The sequence below is a fragment of the Apteryx rowi genome, unplaced genomic scaffold (assembly GCF_003343035.1).
Source record: "Apteryx rowi isolate R43461 unplaced genomic scaffold, aptRow1 scaffold_32, whole genome shotgun sequence".
NCBI lineage: Eukaryota > Metazoa > Chordata > Aves > Apterygiformes > Apterygidae > Apteryx > Apteryx rowi.
In genome coordinates this window covers 2,803,044-2,825,677 of record NW_020449641.1, presented here as the reverse complement: position 1 = coordinate 2,825,677, position 22,634 = coordinate 2,803,044, and the positions used below count along the sequence as shown (strand labels likewise).

General features: G+C 43.0%; 1 protein-coding gene across 20 annotated transcripts in view; it reads right to left on the bottom strand.

The window, feature by feature from the left end:
- Positions 1-22,634, bottom strand: part of LPP (LIM domain containing preferred translocation partner in lipoma) — a 369,106-nt gene that overhangs the window by 190,197 nt on the left and 156,275 nt on the right. For all 20 annotated transcript variants that reach the window (XM_026070809.1, XM_026070806.1, XM_026070811.1 and 17 more), the window contains one exon: positions 5,056-5,168. In XM_026070809.1, coding sequence (XP_025926594.1) covers positions 5,056-5,168 — 113 coding nt within the window. The remainder of the gene's footprint in view (positions 1-5,055; positions 5,169-22,634) is intronic.

The following is a 22,634-nucleotide window of genomic DNA, read 5'->3' as shown; positions in this document are numbered from 1 at the left end:
CAATCAAATGGCAGGTGCCAACCTGGCCTGCGGCGACAACAGACCTAAACGTGGAAATAGTTCGTCACCCACACACTGAACAGCTCTGCAACCCCTCTGCACATAGGTGCTTATGATGGAGTGCCYGGGGACCCGGTATATTAAAGTCTATTTTATTTTACACTTCATGCAGCCATTAAAATAAAGTCTGCTTGTCTCTTCATTCTAAACCCCATCCTAAACCACTTCTGCACCTCTTCTTTGTTATATCGCAAATTTTTTCTGGTCTCGGCAACTGACGGTGTTTATTCGCTAATTAGCGGTATTTACAATAATGAGGCAAAYGGAGAATTGTTCTGGGATACAGGAGACCCGGGTACTATTTTCACTCTGCYGCTGGTCAGCTGGGCAAATCACTTGCCCTGCTTCAAATTCCTTACCAGGGAGAGACTGGCATTTCTTTCACAAAGCGTTTTGTGGTCTGTCAATAACGCACGCACTGGTAGCAGCCAGGAGCTGCTGGGAAAGCGATGATCCCCTGGCTGGATGCAATTTTCTCCTCTCTGTGTTACAGTAGCATCTAGGGTCCCAAATTAAAATCAGATCCATATTGTAGACACAGCACCTGTGGATAATTAGCGGTGATTTGGAAAAGTATGTTTTCCTAAGGTGCCCCTTCGCAGGTCTGTAGCTGAGGGTCACATCTGCTCTGTGCTGCCAGGGCCTGCCCTGATACGAAACACACCTGGAGTGGCCGCAGGCTCTGGAAAGCTGCAGGAACGGCAGCAAGCCCCTGTCTCTGCAGGGCATCCCACACACCCAGCACCCCCGAGTCACAGCCGACGTGCAGGGTGTTTGCAGTGGGCTATCAAAATTCACTAATCTATACTGTAACCTTGCTCTAAGGGTGTTCTTTGGTGAAGCCACCAGTGCTGCTGCAGGATGAGCAGGTAGAAGAACAACCTGCCAGGCGCTCATTTGCCAGAGCCAAGCCTGTAAAGCACCTTCTGAAGGTCTGAGTGAAACCCTCCTCTTACGAGATGCCACGCAGAGCAGCCAGGGCTCACGCAGACCTCCCAAGGTATGCTCCAACCCCAAGCAATGTCACAGGCAGCTTATCTGCTGCAGACCGACACAGCGCTAAGCAGGCTGCTCCGGGGCTTGAACCTGTAATTTTAGGAGAACTGGCTATTTCAAACCTGGGGCAGCCAGCCAGAAGGCCACCAAGGCTAGTGGAGGGATGAAGCCTCTGGAATTTGGCTATCAAGATGTCCCCTGCTTCGTGCGCTAAGCGAGCGCCAGTTTGCCTCGCGACAGGACACAGGTCACGGTCTAGCGTCCCTGCGTCTCCCCGCACGCTCTCATCCCTGAACGCTCCTGCCTGACGCTGAAAGAAGAAACCATCAATGCTGTAAGCAAGGGTCCCTCTAAATGAACGGAATGGGGCATTTTGAGAGGATTCTTATGGAGAGTTTTTTTTCCACTTTTGCTTTCCTTGGCCTGTTCAGAATTCCTTTTTAGAAACTAGAAGTCAAAAAAAAATAAAAAATAAAAATAAAACCCTTTCTCCCTCCCAGATTTATCTATTTCCTTTTGACAAACAGTGATTTCATTTTTCTTCCCGTCCAGGATTTTTTTCAGTTGTGTTGGTTTTTTTTTTTTCCTCCTCTTAAACTGAGCACAAGCCAACGTGGCAAAAGGCTCTTTGCTTATGTCCTTATTTGTCAAACACACCATCACCGCACCCTCACCACCATTCTGGGAACAAGCCTTTGCCTTTGCCGGTTGATTTCAGCCAAAGGGGAACTTCCCAACAGAACTCTTCCCCCAGCTCCAACATGCTGCTTTTTAAAATAAACGTTTTCTTTTCTTCTCTCTTTTTTTTTTTAAAGCATTACAGTTAATAAGAAAATAACTTAAATTTCCTTCTCCTCTCCTCCCCAAACCTGTTGTGAATCTGAGCATGATGGAGCTAGATGAGAAAACAGAAATTACAAGAAAATGCCAGATCTACTGCAAAGGTATTTCATGGCCCAGTCTTCCTTTGATTTCAGTCAGAGTGCAGGCACCTAAAGGGAAGTTAGATATAAAGTACTTTTTTGGATCTGATCCTAAGTGGCCAGTTTCATTGTCCAAATAGAGATCCAGAGATAAATAGGCCTATGAAAACTGGGCATTATTATTTTAACTGCTAATCCATAAGCTACTACTTAGATCGTAATAATCTGTTCAGCTTTTAGTCATTTGCTAACAGTTATGCATGACACGATAATAAGCTAAACATATCTATGTTGCTATCTTCATCAACTTAACACCTAGTGTAAAAAGCTTTACCTGGGACCACAGTGCACATATTTCAAAAGCTGTCATCAGTTTGAAACACTCTACCATCCAGAGGGAATTTTCTGTTTTAAGAGGCTGATTTGCTGGAGCAGATGAATTTCAAACTCTGGAGCAAATTCAAAGGGCTCGCACTGAACAGGGTGTTGTACAAGGTTGTAGAGGCAAAACTTCAAGACAGCAGCCTCTGATCTGGTTCACACTTAGGAACGGGATCATCTGTGCCAACATTTGCATTTAACAAAGGAGAAACTGAGGCATAGAAACAAAGTGACCAGCCTAACGTCACAAAGCCAAATCAGGTTTAACTTCAGTCTGTTGGATCCCAGTCCAACACATGGCCAAGGAGAATCCTCCCTTGATATCCTGATGTCCTTCAGGAGACACGGCAGAAGGAACAGAACTATCATTTGTTCTCTTACTCCAAAGGAACCCTCTGACTGGAATTACAAAAAAACCTAATGTTCAATGAGCATTGAACATTTTTCTCCCTTGTCATTTGTCCTTTTCACTCCTCATCTCTAGGCCTTCTCACTTCAGCTTGGCTTTTGTTACTCCTGCAAGACAAGGAGCTGATCTTGCAACAACAGATCCTGCAGGCTCCTGATTTAGCACTGACTTTTGTCAGTTGTTGATCTCCTTCACAGAGGATGGAAGGGAAAGGAAAAGGAAAAAGAACGCAAGAGAGCACAGGATTAAAAGTAGAGATTTGTATCTGCTACACAGAGTAAATCTGAACACTGTGATAAGCAGGAGTGCGGGGATGCAACTCCAAGGCTTGCTTTCTTCAGAATAAGCTGCCATGCAAAGGAATCTCGCTCTAACCAGACGCCTGACAAAACCAATGCTGTTAACACTGCTCCAGCCCTGGCGCTCCAAAGCCAGAGAGAAAGGGTGTGACAAATAGCAATTTCATGAGCTCAGCAGGGAAGAGCCAGCCCATCTGGTGGTTCTACCAACAGGCATGTTTCAGTGAAAGCCCTAAGTGTCTGAGGCAAATCTTTGGACAGTTGCAGGAATGAAGGAGGCATGAGGATCAGGAGACAACAGTGAGTCGGACAGAGCCCACTGCAGTAAACATAGCAAGGCCGCCTTCTTGGGCACCCCGGGAACCTCCCCAAGCCGTGGGCATCTGAGGCAACATGGACCCTTCTTGCTGGTCAGGCTTCTGACAAAGGGAACCGTGCCTGCAATTGCAGAGCTCACTGTCCGTAGCCAGAAGCCTGCTGCTATGTCACTTCCTAACTCAGTCTGAGCCCTGCTCCCATGAGGTCCGCTCATCTTGGAGAGATAAGAGTCAGAACACCACTTGCTGGGGAATTACTTCATTCCCCCAAGGCTGGGAAAAGCCATGCTCTTCACTTGGCTAATGTCCCTTATGGTTGCAGCCTTTCCTGGCAACAAACATGTTCCTCATTAACCCTTTCCCTCTCAAAGACTGCTTAAAATGCCTAACCCATCGCAGTAACATGCTTACAAAGACATTGTGATAGCATCTGAACATCTCACAATAGGCAAGAGACCAGAGGAAGCCCATGAGGGAGGGAAATGTTATTTCTCTTTTACAGAGGCATAAAGTAGGTATATTTACTCTAGAGCTTGTCAGTGCTAGGAACTGAAGTCAAGTCTCTTTAGTCCTATCCAATGTTTGTCTGCTAGGCTATTCTCAGGCTCATCTTGATCTAGGGATACAGGACTACCACAACCTTCCTGGGTCACCCAGGGCAGCCTCCTGTGACTTTGGACACCTGGCTATATAACCCTGATCAACTTTAAACCTAGACCATTGCTTTGCTCTCGCTATTCCTCTCACAAGGCTGTTCAGTACCTGCACACCCCTGCTGGTTAGAAATTTTCCAATTACCAGCCTAAGGGTATTCCTGGCAAGTTCACCCCTGCCTGTTCCTGCACCTACACTCACCTTGAGCTGAAATAATTCTTCTGTCTCCCTGGTGTTTATTACCCAGATGTATTTAAAGTTTGCAGCTGTACCCCCTCTCAGCCTCCCTTTTGCTCAGCTAACAAACCAAACTCTTCTAGTCTCCTCCAGCAAGATCAGTTCCCCACTCCTTGATCATCTTGACAGCCTGTCCCTGCAGTCACTGCAGTCTGAATTCATCTTTCCTGAATGTGACTGACCTAATAAAACAATACACTGCATTCCAGGTGAGCCAGTGATTTCTGCATAAAGGTGTTAATACTTCCCTGTCCAAAGACTGAATGTCATTGCCTGATGCACCTCAGAAGTTGCAATTGCATCCAGATGGCAAGCCTAGAGGATCCAATCCAGCAAAAAGTGGGTGAAAAGGGTCTCAGTGACATCACTGGAACCTGGGCCAGCACTTATTTACCTCACTTAATTTTAGGCATTTAAGTAAAGCACTTTTAGGATTAGATTACTGCCCTAAGGTCTCTCCACAGTCAGTGGAAGGAGATGGGCCTTCCAGAAAGTAATTCATTCTGGGAAGGCTGCACTCCCATCCAGTATCACAAGAACATAAGGCAATTAGTTCTCTAATTCAAGCCGGATGGGAAAAATCCTTTAATAGCCCAGCAAGTTTTGAATGGAAATATTCCCCTGATTGGGAAACAAAGATTCCTAAAGCTGACTTGGGTGTTCATGACACATGATCTCAAACCAGAGTACTTTGCCACCTTGTTTGATTAACTTCCATTTATCTCTACAAATCCCTTTGGATCAGTTCTGCTSTAATGATAAAACTCTTGTCATCTTACCTGCACGTTGAAAGAAACATCATCCAGAGGGGGCGGTGGGGGGAAGGCACCTGGTGGCGCTGGCATATTCCCGAGATCGTCAACAGGAGGTGGAGGTGGAGGAAGGAAATCCCCTAGGAGAGATAATCAAGAGAACTTAGAGTCACAGCAGAGCACCAGCATTTTCCCACTTCATTTTAGTATGTCTAATCCATCCCTTCCGGTCCAGTGGGGTCACTGCCTCCGAGAGAAAAAGCAGGTATTTACAAAGAGACAAGAGGGATGAACTGAGTAGTTGGAGCCTGCATCATGGCATGAACTGTGCTATATTCCCAGCTCTGCCACTGCTTCCTAATACAGGAGTTAACACCGTTTAACCATTAAATGTTCAGTTGCACCCATCTCTGCTCCTGAAGATGGCTATAACAGCTCATTAATATTTCTAAGTTGCTTAGAGGTCCTCAAATTGAGCAACAAAAGGTGACTTGTTATGCAGATTGAAGAGAGCAACAAGTAATTCCAAACCCCAAAGCCTAGGTCTCATTTAAACCTGCCTCAGGGGGCTACAAAACCTGCAGTGATGAATGCCCCAAGTCCAGCTTTGCAATGAATCTCATCCAGTTCATTGCCACTTGTATGCCAAATTATGCCAGCTCTTTTGACAGCTATAAAGGCAGTATCAGATGCTGTCTAAAAGCAAAGGCTTCCTGTTGGAGAGGACACTTGGAAGGCTGGAGCTAGAACTCCAGATTTTTGGGGCCAGGGCTCAGGCAAGTCGAGCCTCTTTAATCTCCCCATCAACACCAAGCACACTGCCAACTTCCTACAAGCACAGGGTGAAATCACTGCCTTGGACTCACAGGCACTGGACCCACAGGAGAAAACATCCTTTTTTTTTTACTGTCCACTCCAGGAGTCCCCTACCCCTTTTGGTTTTGCCAGCTTAGCAGCCAGGGTCTCTATACAGCTCTTCTCCCATATCCCTGCTGCTGTAAGGGAGCCACACTCCGTGCATTTTCCTTTCCTATAGGGACATTGTAGCTAGCCTCATGTAAGGACCTGTTGGGAAGACAGCAGTTATTTCCCTGTGTCAACAGCCAAGTAAGCAATGGGCCGGTTGCAAGCTCAGATGCATCCACCTCTTTTAACTCCAAGGAGGCTTTTGAAATGTGGCTGATGTATAAAGTATTCACACTGCAATTTCCATCATTGTCTTAAACTTCCCAAACTGCAAGTGTAAACACAAAGCAGCATACTGGATATAAAGCCATCCAGCGTAGCATAGAGATGAAAGGCCTTTCCTAGAGGACTTCAGACAGGACTGGAGCATGAAGGACAGCAAAAGGGCAGAGCAGAAGGGGCCACGGGCAGGAGGAAAGCAGGCTGGCAGAAGTGCTGGGGAAGGCAAAGAGGGGAGTTTGCTGTGAGCACTGTGTTCGGCTCCTGGGAAGGCAGCTGCCTATAATTTGGACCACTTTGGTATATTTTTATTCCCTCCTGTAAAGCTTCGCACCACAAGTGGAACTGCTTACTGCTGGCTCTCCTGCGTGCATCCAGGATGGAAGTTTAAGAGAAATGAATAATGAGATGTATTTTACATATCTGGGAGTTGTTGGTTTTGGAAGGTTTTAACCGTTTCTGTGAGGAAATACAGGCTTCCTACTTGATGGTCAACATCTCAATGCTGCGCCACGCTGCCTCCCAGGAGGACCCCTCTGTGCCATCCCAAATTATGGACAAGCAGGCTCCAAAGCTCTTGGAGAGGTGCTGAAGCAAACTGCAGCGATCTCCAGTCCGCAGGGCTCAGAGCACCTGGGTGCAAACCCCAGAGCCACAAGAGGGGCACGGGCGGCAGCTGGGCAGCAGAAGCTGCAGGGGAATTTCAAGCTATTTTCTCTGGGAAGCAAAATGGGTCTGCAGTCCTGGAAAACTTTTCAACTTGATTTCAAATCTGCTAAAGCCACGTGCTCTCTGAAAGGCACAAACTCCCGCTAGAACTTTTAGGGGTCTTATTTCCCAGGAAAATCATTTATTCCCAGTTTCCCCAAAGTGAGAGTGGCTAGAACTCACAAAAAAAAAAAAAAAAAACTGAATCCCTACGAAAATGTCATGCTAAACACAGATGTACCAAGACAGTTTGAAACAACATACTGAAAAACAATTTAAAACAATCATGTTGATACAATAGCTAAAATCTTGCGAAACCTACTGCCTGACAATATTACAGAGTTCAGGATCAATTTTAAAAAAAAAGTATGCACAACAACTTCCRCAGTATCTGCTCCTTGCTCTATAATTAATTCAATCTTTTATTTTAAATTATATGAAATACAATGCAGAGTAAAAAGAAAAGAAGAAATATTTTGAAATGAATATCTTACAGTTTCATTCTAAAAATGCCATGATGTTCGAGTGCTGTGTAAACTTTTTTTCCTTTTCTCTGAAAATGAAACTCCAACCAACCAATTTGATTTTGCAAATAAATTCAACTTCAGTGAACAAACACTTCCCAAAGAATACACTTCATATGAAGTTTCTCCAGTCAGTCCCAGCTCCAATGCCAAAGACTCATCTCCCTGCAAAGCACTACACAATAGTCAGACATGCTCCTTTTACTACAATACTTCAAAACACCGAAGTATAATTTAGGTATAGAAGAAATTGTTTGACAGTAGAGAATGGGGTGACTGGGAAGGGACAGCATTCGTGCATAAACAGAAAGATGAAGGCAAAAAGGACAATCATTATAATAATCACAGAACAAAGACCATTTTGCACCTTTGGAAGACCTGCTCCTCCCGAAAGAAAAAGCAGGTTGACTAGATTTTTCGGAAAAAGAGAGAAAGACAGAAACAAAGAGAAGCACCCTTTTATAGAGTTTGGAAAAAAAAATCTTTCCTTTAGAGCAGGAGACAGCCAACTTTACCACTTCCTAGCACAGCTCTGCTGACTCAATCCACTGTGTTGAATAATACTTCGCTCCCCAGAAGGGCAACAGGAAAGTTTTTAGACTGGGAAGGAGAGACCAGATGCCTGATGAATTGGATGGACCTTGCAGATGTTTGGCCTTTTCCTGGTCCTCTCTGAACAGATGGACTTTTCTCCTTCACAGCTTTAGTTATTTATCATGCCACTGCACTTTCCTCCCTTTCCCACATGCGGCTATAGGACCAGATTCTGTTCCCACTGAACTCACTGGAGAAAATTCTCTTAAATGTAGCAGGGAAAGCAGTTACTGTATCGTTGTTATTGGCATTGCTACAAATGTCCCTTGGGCAGCAGGAATGAAGTGTGCAAAGACCACAGGGCCTGTGTCCTGAACAACTTAACAGTTGTAGATGGCACGTGGAAGAAACAGGGCTACAGCTGGGGCAGCAAAGGAGGAAAAATGTTTAAAGAAAATTAGGCTATCTTTAACCAGGATCTCAGTACGAACTGTTCAAATGCACCTTGGGTTTGTTTCCTCATCCCAGAAGGCTTGCAAGCCAGGCAGATTTCATTTGCTTGGATTTGGATAAACTGTGATAGGAAGCAGGGAAATCCATGACCTTAYACCAGGCTGTTCTGCTACCTGCTCCTGACCTCCTCCAGGAGGAACTGGCCAGGCCATGAGACATCTGGGGGAGGGGACCACCTCTCCTGGTCTGCATGGGTGCCCTGGCAGCCACAGGAGAACTCAGACTTTGACGTTGCTGTGCTCCCATTAACTACGGGCAGGTTGGAAACATGTCTCACCCTGAATGCTCACACCTTCTCTGGTCTTACTCAGTCCTGCTGGCCCTCCAGGAATAAGGGACAAGACAGGCAAAAAGCTTATTAGCACTGGTTACTGCTCGACACCAAGCTCAGCATTTTGGTCAAAATTGATTCAGCGCCAGCCTGAACACTTGGAGGTACTTCAGTTATGAGTGTGATTGCTCTATGCTCCCCCACACACCAACATAAAGGCACCTTCARAAGGTGATTTATTCTTAAAGGTAGCTGAAACAATCATCTGATGGTGACTCCCTCCCCTCTGGCTGCAGAGGCAGCTAGGGGCAAACACGTTTTTGTGCAGGGAGTCCTACTCTGGAGGAGGTGACGCCATCTCCTCCTCACCCAGCCACGGCCCCTCTCCAGCTTCTTCAATGAGAAACCTCCACTGATTATCATAAGCTCAGAGGAGAAAATAAACACTCCGCACTGCACCAGCTACTCTTTTCTTCTTACAGCTGTTAAGACCGTGAGTCAATCTATGAACGTGCTACACCATGCAACAAATGCACCAACCCAGTTATTTCACATATGACGGAACAACGTGCCGTGAAACCACAACTCTGCGTTTTTCTCTCTGCAGCCAGCTAACGCAGCAGCACACCTAGATCACCCATTCCCATGCCCTGAGCACCAGCCAGAGGCAACAAGGAGGACCGGTACTGACTGTTAATTCCTTCTCCCAATATTTTACAACCAAGTCATTAGAAGAAAGGAGAAAAATTACGTCAGTCAATCACGGCTATGCTGGAAAACTATAGCTGAGCCATAAACGGAACTGACAACCCCCAGGTCCCAGCCCGGCTCCTGGCTTCATTCAAATCTGTGCCATGCAAATGCATTTGCAAGGTTTTACAACCTCCCTTTCAAAATTTCTCTCTTACACTTTCCAAAGCGATTTAAGCATTTCATTGTTATACTTTTCAAATGTACAAATAAAGGATTGCTCAAAGCCTTAACAGACCCCTACATGAGCATGAGCCTATTAAACTGAACAGAAACTCTTTGATTTTTGCCGTTGGATGCCTGATGCCTTCTGGGTATAAGTACAAGCTGAGATAAACTTTCTGCCTCGTGCACCAAACACCTTTCTTGCTTACAGTCCAACCCTCAAATTCTTAAGCGCACTTAAGTTTTTTGCAGGATCAGGCCCCTATGCCTCCAGTCTTTGTTTTTGGGGAGACATATCTGCAAGTCAACAAACAAATTGCAACACAGTAATTGCCTCCCCCATTGACTGACACAGCTGTTTAGACATGAAAAAGATTTTCAGCTTTGAAACTTCTAGACAAGTAGAAGGTCCCACTTGTTTAGTAAGAAGAGACCATGCAGGGGGAAAACCCTCAGAAACACAAAAAAGCAAAACATCATATTTTTTCTAACTTAACGAAATCTATCAATCAACAAAACAGGATTCACACTGGTGTCCCAGATCTCTGGTTGACGTCTGAAGATTACATGCCCAGATGTTTTTCATTTTTCTCCTTCAAAACAAAAATAACCCTTTACCATCATCAACTGGATAATTTCTGACCCTGAGGCTGGTTCAGAATCGGTTTGAATCACCTGAAGAACAAAGTTCTCCCCTGACTCTGAGCATAATAAGGACAAAGATGAAACAAAACCCTCTCAACACGTAAAGGGTCTGCATTTTGGAAAACACTGAGTAGATACAGTCATTTTCCACTGCCTGTTCAGATATTTAACTTCTACTGCAGAGAGCCAAAATTTGCAATTTGTGGGTTACTTATGGTGAAATGATTAAGACTTACACTTAGACCCTAATTCATTCGGCATTGGGCTAAAAGTCTTTTGATTGAGGCCACTGTAAACTTCTCTCCATTCACATATACCTGTATTCCACAACAACAATTGCAATACCCTGCAGAATATTACAGTATTATTAAGTGGTATGAAACACTTCATACTGCAAAAGTGACACTGCAGGATTTTTATAGAAAACTGACACTAGATACGACCTGGTGACTATCAGGTGTGAGCATGCATCCTGTTCTGAACCCTCCAAACCATTAAGTCCCCAAAACGAATACTTTCCTAGATCCATCTGGATGTACCACATATCACTGGACAAGGAAAATACACAATTAAAATTGTGTTTTGTTTTGGAGCATTGCTGGCCAAAAACATGTCATGAGTGGTCATTTGACACCACATTTGTACATGTGAAGCTGTCACATGATTACACACCAGCTACACAGTCCACCTAAATATACCAAACTGGCCTGTGATTCCTAAAATAAGGCAACTCCACCAACCAAAAGCACTGTTTAAATTACTGCTATCTTACCAATCACTAATCCTAGCATTTGAACTACTTTTGCTAATCAGCTACTGTATTAATAAGTAGGAGGAGAAAAAAAAACAACACACATTGGCTAACTTCACTCTCAGCATTTAAAAAAAAATACTGAATCTGTCAGGTAGTTGCACTAAAAATTTACTTCACCACCTGCTAGTTGAAATATTGCTTTTATGGATTTATATTGTATTAAAAGGTCACTGGCTGTTTAAGTCTTAAACAGTTTTAATCATTCTAAAAGTCTCTTAACAGTAAGAAAAGGAAGCTCAGAACAAACAGCAGCAGGGATTCTAATTAAAAGGGCCAATTCATCTAATTTTATTTGGGGTTAATTATTCAGGATTCACTCTCTGATGTGTAAGGAATAGCAATTAGTAATTTTAGTGATTTGAGGAACATTGGAGGTGTAATCAGTTAAAATGAGTGAGTGTTTACAACACAAGATGTTGAATTAGTTTCTCCCAGCTGGAGAACAGGAACATTAGTCCCCTACAGTTCAGGACTATGAATCGCAGTCCTGCTTAAAATATGCGCTTCAAATAAAAAACACACGCCAACAATCATCTGGTAATTTTGTTTACTACATGGAAACTCAATAGGCAACATGTACCAAGGCAGCTCATACTTCCTCATCTCACTTCACCCACATCATCCAAGTACCCCAACTACTGGGATCAGTTAGAAACAATTCCCCGGTATTGTTCCTATCTGCACAACTTCAGCCAGACCACCGCCACCCTGACGCGCAGCCTTTTGCTACAGCTCGCTGAGATAATGAAAGAAGCAGCCCGTGAAACTTTCAAATGTTAATTAACTTCTGTGTTTAAATATACAGAGGAAGAATGACCGTGGGATTAACTTAAAACCTCCTGGTGCAATTCCGACTACAAATGCAAATCCAAAATACCTCCGCTGGAATCGCTCTGGATTTATTCCAGTGTTACCAGAGCCAGAATAAGTTACAAAAGCTGTCAGAGGTAGCAGATAAGGCTCTGATGGGGATGAAGGAGTTGCATCGAAGAACACCAACGGGTTGATCCAAGGCTAGCTGTCTTGGCATTTGTGTCAGAGCTGGGACAGCAGCTCAGGAGCCACCTTGCCCACCCTTCAGCCTGCAAAGACAGCCTCCAATACTGCTCCTGCATGCTCCGCAGAGCACGCTCAACTCTTGACGTACCTGAAGGCTGATGCACCAGCAGGAGGCAACTGTACTTTTATCATGGTATAGACATAGCTAGGTACTTCAGTGCAATTGGAACTGGACCTCTAGCCTAAACGTTTTTAGCTTGGCATGGCCACTAAAAGCAACAGAGCTGGCACCCCCGGCGAGGCTCACTTCAGATGACTCAGCTTTTCTTGAGCAATTTTATTTACCACAAATAGGTGCTATTTTTAGTATCCAGTATACAGATTTTTCATTCAGCCTGTGGTCACCAATGGGGAAAATCCCATCCATCTTTGGTTCACGTCAGAACTTGCTGAACTCCCTCTCAAGACACCCTCAAAGGCAGTAATTAGCACATGGCTAGGAACCAAAGGCTCAGTTCCCCAAATTATGCAAAATATCAGTCACTTCACCACACTGGATGTCCCTTATCAAAAACTCTGACACAAAAACAATGCTTATTTGCTAAGACTGCATTTATAATAAGCTTGCATCTGCAGACACCTAGCTGCGCCATCCTTCCCAGCAGAATGCAATCGATGCTCCCGCAGCCCCAATGGTCAAAGTGTATGAGGGAGGCAGATGAGGACAAGTTTTATATAATCAAAAGTTTGTTTTCCCCCATGCACATTACCCAAACATCCTACAGGCTATACACTTACAATACATGCCACTAAGTACAAAGGCATCTGTACAGAAGGCTGCATTTTGATTCTTCTACTTATTCCTCTGTATGACTTTGGGGACACAGCACTTCCTCCAGCAATGTCCCACTCTAGCCTCTCTGCAATAGAGCAGCTTATTTTGCTCACCTTAGCAACACATTTTATGAACACTACACAAACAGACCAGTTCTACTCCCACTTGGATGACATTACACCTAACATATACCTCCGCAATACTGATATCTACTTAGAAGAGAAGTCGGCTAGTATGAGAGCTCAGCTGTAAGGATGATAAATCAGTCCTTTACTGTAGCTTACTGAGCCAATGCAAGGAAAAGCCCATGGCTTTTTAAAGTAAAACTTTAACTAACTTATGCGTTAAAATAGAGGGAGGAAGAAGTGCCGTAAGATTAACTGAGAAGCTCTAAGTACCATTTTTTGCTACAAACTTCTTTTATGATTTTGGGCATGTCACTTAACCACACTGTGCCTGAGTTCATGGGCATGCAAAGCCTTCCTTTGCCTTCCCTCTGATGCATTTATACGTAGAGGTAAGAAGAGAGTCCATCTTACTTGGTCTGTGCAGCAATTAGTACAATGAGATCCCGCTTTCAGTTGCAGCTGCTCAGGTCCAGTAACGGGGACAAAAGTATGTTCCAAACGATTTAAAAAAATGACAGAAACAGTCTGCTGATATGGAAAGATTTCAACACAAACAACTGGAAATGTGCTGAAAACAAGGGCAGCTAAGTCACAAGAGCAAACGTTATCCTCTGAGGAGAAACATGCACTGCATTCCCACACATAATCCCTGTCTTCAGAGGAGTGAAAGGTCCAGAAAGCAACGCAACAAAGGCAATATGCCTGACTCAGAACAAAACCGAAACGGGTTATCTATTTGTTTATTAGATTATGGTGTTAAGCTCATTTGTTCACTGCTAAGAGCTCCTGAGAGCTCCTGACAAGATTTGACATATGCTTTAATTTACTAAAGGAGGCCATCATGAAGGAGTTGAAAGAGACAGTTTTGTCACTGGATTAAAACCTATTTCTCCCTGGCTATTGTTGCCCAGCACAATCAAAACCAATCTGGTTTCAGGCAGAAAGCGTCATGGGTCAGTTGTCTCCCCTGAGGAACAGGCTAGGGAAGGTGGAAGGATATCACTCAGACTCTTCCGTTCTTAGCATGAACCCAAAGCCTCTTTCTGCTCAGTGATAAGCTACAAAATACTGCACAAATCGCAAAAAAGGTCTCCCAGGACTCTTTGACGCCAAGGGACTTCCTCGTGTTTCAAAAGCTGCGGCCAACGGTTTTTAAGCCACGTTGGACTTATCTTTGCCTCTAATTATTCTGTTTTCCTACTTGGGACTTCAGTAGCGATCTGCGTGGTCAGAGACAGCCTGGGCGCTGCAGCTTTGGCTGAAGCCTTCCACCCAGCAGTGGCCACGTCACAGAACATCTGGAAGATGCTGGACTCATTGTGCATGCCCAGCACACAAAGGGGAGAGATGACAAAACACACCACCGCAACTACAGTGTTTCCGTCGGTGAAGGGGTCAACCGTCCTGCAAAACACTCTTCACATAGTCTTCTGCTGATGGCTTGATATGTTGGAACAAAAACACCAAATGGGAAATGCAAATACAGCTCACAGATGAACTGATCAAAAAGCTGTAAGCTGAACTTCAAATTGGCTTGTTCAGTTCCTCCTTTTCCCCCCTCCCTATGCAGCTCTTAAAAACATCCACACTTAGAAATATTAAAGCAGAACATGTGTCTTTATCAGATATGTCTTAGTTCACTGTTTTCTGTAATACAAACAGCACTAGCTTTCTTCCTTCTATTGCAATTAGTGAATGCTACTGGGGAGCTGAAAAGGTAGCTAGATTTTCTTCATATTATAAAATAAATCTTTTTATTTTTTTCCACCAATTTAACAGTCAAATAATAAATTACATTCTTAATCATTCAAGATTATTTTAGATAAAACCACACGTTGCATAAATAGAATCCTTTCTCTCTTTTTCTTTCAAAGTAGATAACTTACACTCCATATACACATATACATACATACATACATATATACACAACGGTGATGTTTTATGCGGAGGGACTTTGCTTCCTTTGGGTGGTACTTGCTATAAATGTCACGTGATCTGGCTAAGTGGATACCAAAGAAAACAAATGGAATTACATTAAAAAAAAAAGTATAAAAAAGGTATCCTTCCCAGGTTAGATTCCACCTGGAGGTGCTTTACATCCTTTCTGCAGTACTTTGCGATAGCACGGAAGGCAGAGAGGAATAAATGATGTACTTTCTCTGCTTTGAGATGAATTTCACCCAAAGAACTGATCCACAAACTTTCTGGACCAATGATCACTGCCCAATGCCCCAAGGTCCCTATACACACTTATACACACAGTTATCACCATATTTTAAGCAGGAATTCTGTTCAAATACCCTTTTTGTATAATTCAACAAAGTAGCTGAGCTTTTCTTACACTGGCTTCCTGACCTGCTAGTGGTTCACGGACACGTAGTTAGGAAACAACATGCTAAACTGACTTTTTCAAGAAGTAATTGCATTTATGTTCTCTACACCCCACAAAATCCCCTGCCAAGTACCTCCCCACCCCTTTGCTTGTCAGAGCTCAGAGAACTGTGCTAGGAAAAATGAAAGCAAGCAGTGGTATTACACATTTCTGTGTCACTTCCCATCAGAAGGATCCTAAATCATGTGAGGRAGGACCTGCTTAGTGCAGAAAAAGGATGACAAAGAACTCAGGCCTGATGGACACTTCTGAAAGCTGTAAAAAAGCAGAGAAGTAGAAGTGAATGGGAGAGGCATAAAAAGAACTTCATACAGATGGGAACCATATTCACATTCTTGACATTGACATGCTCATTAAAATAAAATTCACTCTCTGAACTGACCCAAGCACACTGTCTATTCTGAGAACAAAAGTTGGGTATAAATGGTGRCACTGTGGTATCTGCACTAGTTTTCAGGGAAAACATGGCTCTCATATTGCATTTCCTACAGTAGACCATGATATTGGTAGCCACTCAAACATACGTTCTAAGCTCCTTACCGTTCTGAGAAAGCAGTGAATCAGATAAGTAGTTCTACTAGCAATACTGCTCGGTGTAAGGTGTTTCCCTTCCAGAGAAAAAGTATTAGGGTCTGGCAATAGCCCAGGGAAATTGCAGTAACTGAGGGGGCGGCATTGCAAAACATATCACACCAAAAGCTGGGTCAATTATTTGGTGTAGAGAAACTGGGTGAGATCATTTTCAGATTGAGTTAAAACTTTTATCTTTAACCAAGCCTGAAGAAAATGAATTACTGAAATATTTGTGGATATGGTTAAAAGGAAAAATGTGGAAGGAAATGAAAATCTTCTGCAAAGACTGTGGTTTTGTTTGAAAAGCCAGATATTTTATTTTGTAAAAAATGCTGTGGAAAAAAATGATAGCAAACTCTAGCAACATATTGCTAGAGCTTCAAGGCTAGACTTCTGAAATCTTCAGTCTTAGGTTTGGTTTTCCCTTAGAGCTCCTAGCTAGACAGGTTTAGGCAGAAAATTAGATTAGATGAGGTGGGAAATGCTTCTTGATTTTCATTTCTCCTGATGTTTTTCCTCAGCCATGCTGCAGTGAAGTACAAATCCATTGTTTTCAGATTATTGACCGATCTTCATTCTAAATCTCCATTCCAATATAAATAAGCTCATAGAAAACAATTAAAATGTACATATTGCTTGAGTGTGTGTTCAGGGAGCAAGAGAAGAGGCTATATCTTCTACGAGCACAAAAACCTCTATCCTGTTTTGAGGCCTGATGCCTGCAGCAAGCAACACACAGACAGGTTACTCTCCGTAGGGTAGGCAGCTCTCCATGCTACCAGAAGCCCATGCCTAGATCAGTGAATGTGAAGACAAGAGTGCTTAGCAGGACTGGAGAACAGTGGATGGCCTATCTCACCTTCAAACAGAAGTCCCTCCATCTGTGAGATATAGGAGTAGACCTTTTCCTCCATCAAACAGAAGATGCCATGGGAGGAGGAACATCTTCCAGGTTTACTTTACTAGCGAGTACAAAGAGCTGGACAGAGCCCAAACAGGTGCTTTGTTTGGAAATTATTTTAATGCGCAGCAATGTCCTAATATCCTGAGGTTCTATCACAAATCACAGAGCCTATATAATTCAGAGTTGTTTATTAGCCCCGTCTCCCCAAGCTCTGAGAATTTCGGAGCCAATGTTTCCACTTTCTTCATGAAATGCAGCAAGGAGAAAAGCCCAGCTCCTCCAAAGGCTGGTGCTCTCTGTAGCAGACTGGTTGCGTCACACTATTCAGCACTTGGCCAAGCTCTTCCCCATGACCCACGTGGTACCCCTGCAGCTGAGGACTATCACTACTCTCTTGCCTTTTTTCAATCCCAAGTGAAATAATAAGGGTGTGTTGCTGCCAGGCAACGTGGCATTTTTACAGCAAAATGGTGAGAAAGTATGCTGCGTGTCCTGGTGAGAGGGCTTGTGGAGATATTTAAGGGTGCAAAGCTTTCTGGGAGAAACATTCCAAGCACAGGGAGACAAACTTGACAGAGGTGTGGCCCTACTGTCTGTCTAGAGAAGAAGAGATGACTATGCCCCTTTGGACAGCAGTAGCTGTCTTTGTTAAACGAAACGTAGCAACAGAAGGTTCTGCAAAGTCACACCACCAGGTTTCACCCATCACCAGTATCACTGCAATATTGCAACGCATGACTTGCTGTATCCAGTCATCCAAGGTGACTGTTTTATGGTTCCTTGTAGTTCTTCCAAAAGCAAAGCTCATTCCTCAAGGATTTACACAATCACAGCCACATTTCCTTGATGAAAGACACCCAAGAGAAAAATGACCTTATTTAAAGAGAAAACATGGAATGTTTGGGTATCTGGGCTGTCAAGAAAACAAAAAGAAATCAAGAACACACCTGAGAATGATCTGCAATTAGCCAATATTTATCTTCGTATACAAAGAAAGCATTCCAGATTGAAAAACACAGGCATAACCTAGCTTTAAATCCAATATCACATGATCTGCAAAACCACATGGGATGCTGAAGACCATTTGAGAAGCAGGATTCTCTGCTTTCAAGAGACTGAGATTCACTCTCTATCCTTCACAGGGCACAGATATCAAATTTTGCCATAGTGATTAACATCTTGCTTGATTAAAATCTTTAATTCCAATGGATTTAAATGGCTAGTTTAAGAGCCACTCAAACCAGAGCCCTGGGCTGTATACACTCACAAGCACAGAATGGCATGCTGTGATTACGGCACTGATCTTTACTCCCTTGGTTCTTGAAAAATTTGCAACTAAAATTGTCTAGCAAGGATGGTTAAACAAAGGTGTGTGCCAGGTGAGCTAGCAAAATCTTTCCAAACAGTGGTTCTGGGCCCATAGTGAGAAAGAAGGTAAAACCTGTTTTGACTCCCCTCTACTATATATTTAACTATATTTAACTATATATTAACTATATATTTAACATTTGCAAGAGAAAAATCTGACTGTTTAAAGCTTGGGATGATGCACGCCATCTTCAAGCTATTCTTGACTGAAATGTTTAATGTTTCATGTGGCTTGGAAATGGCTTAAATTCCCTGCTGAATTTTTCATGCCTGTACACAATTTAGCCTTTATAAAAAATTCCCCTTCAATTATCTACTCTGCAGCTTAGGACGGTTGATGCAAAGTCAGTTGCATTGGTACAGCCTCTTTTTTCCCCCTCTTTTTTTGCTTGTTGTTGTTGTTATTTAACTTGCTAGGTTTTGCATAAAATATATCTACTTGGATATGCCCACTGCAGGTATCTGGACCACTTCACCATTTGTGCTTATAGAAATTCAGCTCCACTTTCTTCCTCTTCCCCTCACCCCCCTGGGAATGGGAAAGGGAACAGCACTGTGGAGGGGCTAAAGGTCTGGCAAACTTGTGGGTGGACCTTACTTTTTACTCTGAAACACAGAGTTGTAAATCCATAACAGCAGGGACCTGTGGAATAACCCCAGTATGCAGGCATCCTCTGGGCAATAAAGCCTGCAAAAGGCGCACTGTCATCTTCCCTTGTCATTCCCAGTGCAGGAGATGCAGCAAGGAAAATGGGCGTAATTAGAGCACTGCAATGTGCCAGCTATTCTTGGAGGCAGAACAGCCCCTCAGGAGCTATTGTAGGAGCATGCAAGTGAGGACAGCCCTGAGACCACTCTAACCTACGTCAGAGTCATCCCCAGAAACTTAAAGCCATCCTTCCTATGTTCTGTCCTGGTGAGCAGCACAGACTAAAGACACTGTCTCTGTTGCTTTTGTTCTGTAAGTACCTCCATTTCGCTGAGCACACATCCCCTAAGGTTCCAGGAATATTAACATAAGCCACATACAAATATTATTTTAAAGAAACTACTCCCATAGTTCTCCTATTTTTGGAGATGCAACTTAAAAAAGCTTCCCTAAAATACTGGAACAGGACCCATATTATCACTTCATAAAAGGAATCCAACTTCTAGGCTTCTAAATTCATTGCTAAGCAGTTCAGACTTCCTTTTATACTGTAAGATTTCCTTCCCATAAGATGCAAGATATATTGCCTCAAGGGAAAAGCAGCTTTATGAAGAGGAAGCTACACGTGCCAGAATTGTTCTCTTCCATTATTTGCAACATCCTTTCTCCCTCCCATTGTTTTAATGGCTTTGGTCAACAGAAGAACCTGCAACAAAAAGGCCAATTCCCTTAGCAGAGCATCTATCTGTCAAGCCCCCAAACAAACTCTGTTCTTCTGCAGAGTCTTCTCGATGTCCAGAAAACATATGTGCAGGTATTTGTCCTATGCACAGTTCTGCACAAGAACACAAATTTGCTAAAAGGCTTATCTTCGGCTGTTCCCACCAGACCAACATTTGATGAATGGATGTCTCACCAGCAATCTCCTACATACAAGGTAGAACTTTGTCAAATAGAAGGATGAAGAGGAAAAAGAAAAAGAGAGAGAGTGAGCGAGAGGGCGTGTGCGCACGTAAAACCACATTCAGTAATGACTGGTATCACAAGGAGAAAAAAATATATATTTGGTGTCTGAAGTTTCCACACGTGATCCAGAGAAACATTCCATTCACGCATATGCACGTGGTTGCATGTAGCATGGACTCAGTTACATGCTTAAGTTCAAGAGCATGCTTAAATGTTAAGTCTCATCAGGGCTCAGAAAGCATGTATCAAATTAGGCATATGTTGAAATGCTTTGCTAAGCAACGGATCAGTTTACGTACTTTCCCCAATGCTTTTGCTGGAAAGAAGCTGAACGGCTCCATACGGTACATCCCAGGAGATCCCCAATTCTTCCCCAAAGCATTCATTTACTAGGATTTCACTCTTGCATATTCAGTTCTGGGGAATCAGTATGGGAAACCGGGACTAGGGAATCTGCAGTATTGAAAATGATAGTAATACCAGTGGTAGTTAACATGACCACAACCCCCCTTCACTGATCCCAGTCATGCCCCCCAACAGGGCCACTGACAACTCTTCAATTTCTTTTAAAATCTTCTCTAAAAGGTATAACTTCCTCAAAATCAAGCAGAGAGAAATCCAAGGTTCCCCCCAAATCAGAAGCTATATAATTTAGGCCCAAAGGGATCTGCTGTTAGAAAGACTGAATGGAATTACTAAAAATAAACAAATATTCCCAGCCTTTCTGTACTCCTCTCCCTGAAGTGAAACAATCAAGAAGATTAATTTTAGAGTATGCACAATTTTAATGTGAAAAAAACCCAAGTTGTATCTTAGCTTTTAAGTAAAGACCAGATGGAAAGTCTATCATTAGAAATGCCAAAGGGAAAATACACTCAAAGTTCGCTTCAGGATGGAAAGGTCATTTCTAGTCATCCTTGTTTTAAATGTTCTCAGAAGCACTCAAGCTTTTGTTATAAGATGGTTTTCTTTCAGTTTATCAACTTGATTTCCTCCAAAATAAAATCAAAAACCTCAAAGCAAAACAAAAATCACCAAACAATACAGAAGACAGAAACTTTAAAGGAAGGCGCCAGCCTTCTTTTTCCCCCTCCAGAGCAAAAGAATCGTTAAATTTTTAATGAATTACAGTTTAGATGACAAGAAATGCCACAAAGATGATCTGTTGATTCCACCCAGGGGTGTTTACTTAGAGCTTCACGGGGAGATTGATGACATGCTATATACTACAGGCAACATGTCAATGAAGTCTGAAAAGCAGTACCTGGCTTACCAGGTACTGGTGTCGATGAAGAACATGTCAAACTGATGAGAAACAGCTCAGGTTTCACCGCAATGTTCAGAGCAACATCTTAAGTCCCCAGCGTAGACCACAGACAGCTAACAAATAGAACTCCTCTAGCACGTTTGCATTGTAACCATTACACTACTGGTCAGGAGATCTGAGAAGCTCCTTAAGGATCTCATTAGGGCTAAAGGTGCATTCTTAACTCAAGCAGCTCCCATACAATGACTAGTAGGAGGCAAAATTGTAATTTGTAATTTTCACCTATCAGAATGACCTGAAGGGAACGAAGGTGCTTAGAGCTTTGCCCTACTTGCTAACTCACACGAGAGCTACGAACACTCAGCTTTAACTGAGATTTCACCTATCATTAGTCTCCACATGCTAGCTAACTGAGAAACAAACTTTTCTCCCCGCCAGTTAAGATAAGTCCACAGCTGAAGTACAGTACGTGAATAAGCCTGCTGGGAACACAGCTTCCAAATCCTAAGAGGAATATATTTAATCAAAGACAGAAAACTTCATCCTCTTATTTTCCAACAAATATAAAAAAGCATATAGATATGATGATGTAAAATTGGCATCTTCACCGTAAACACATCTGTGTCCCGGTGCAGATTACTCCCAATGAGAACTGGAGCTACTGGCTAAAGCTAAAAGTGCTTTCTCCTTTCAGATTATGCCTTTTTTTTTTTTTTTTTTTTTGGCACTACTGGGCCAGACCAGACAAGAAGGATCTGGACTCAGTTCTGCCTTGTGTGTAAATAACGAAGTTATTTGCACGTTCCAGACAGCTGCATTCGTGTAAATCCACTCTCAGGAGCCATTGCTGACCTGACTTCACAGCAATGGGGCTGCACAAGTCTCAGAGCAAAACATGACCTGCAGTACCACTGAAAGAGGGRCAAGAAGACAAGACAAAAACAGGACTTCGTTCTCAGGTGCCATGCTAAAATTCTGGGGTCAGCAACAAATGCTTTGTTGTTTCTGGCCCACTTGCAAACTGTGATTATTCCATATAAAATGGTTAACAAATAAGAAGCATAAAATCCCCCAGCTCTCTTTGGAAAACTCCTTTTCAAAACACACACCCGTTTTAATCGTTTACTACTTGCAATAGAGAAGAAAGAAAAACAAAAAGGTAGGAAATCTGAGACGATCAAACCCTCCCTAGTCCCCACAAATAGACATTCTCCGCCTTCCAATAGACTTGACTAATCATGTTTCTAAGTAGCCAAAAGATTTTGCAATTAAATGCTTATATAAATAAGATGCATCTTTCTGCTTCTTCTGATGCCTCATGAGTTTTCCGGCTCCTCTTATAAAGAGCTTTCATTTCTCTGTGCATGACTGAGCCAAAATTGCTACAAGAGAAAGCTCTGATTTCAATTCCATCCC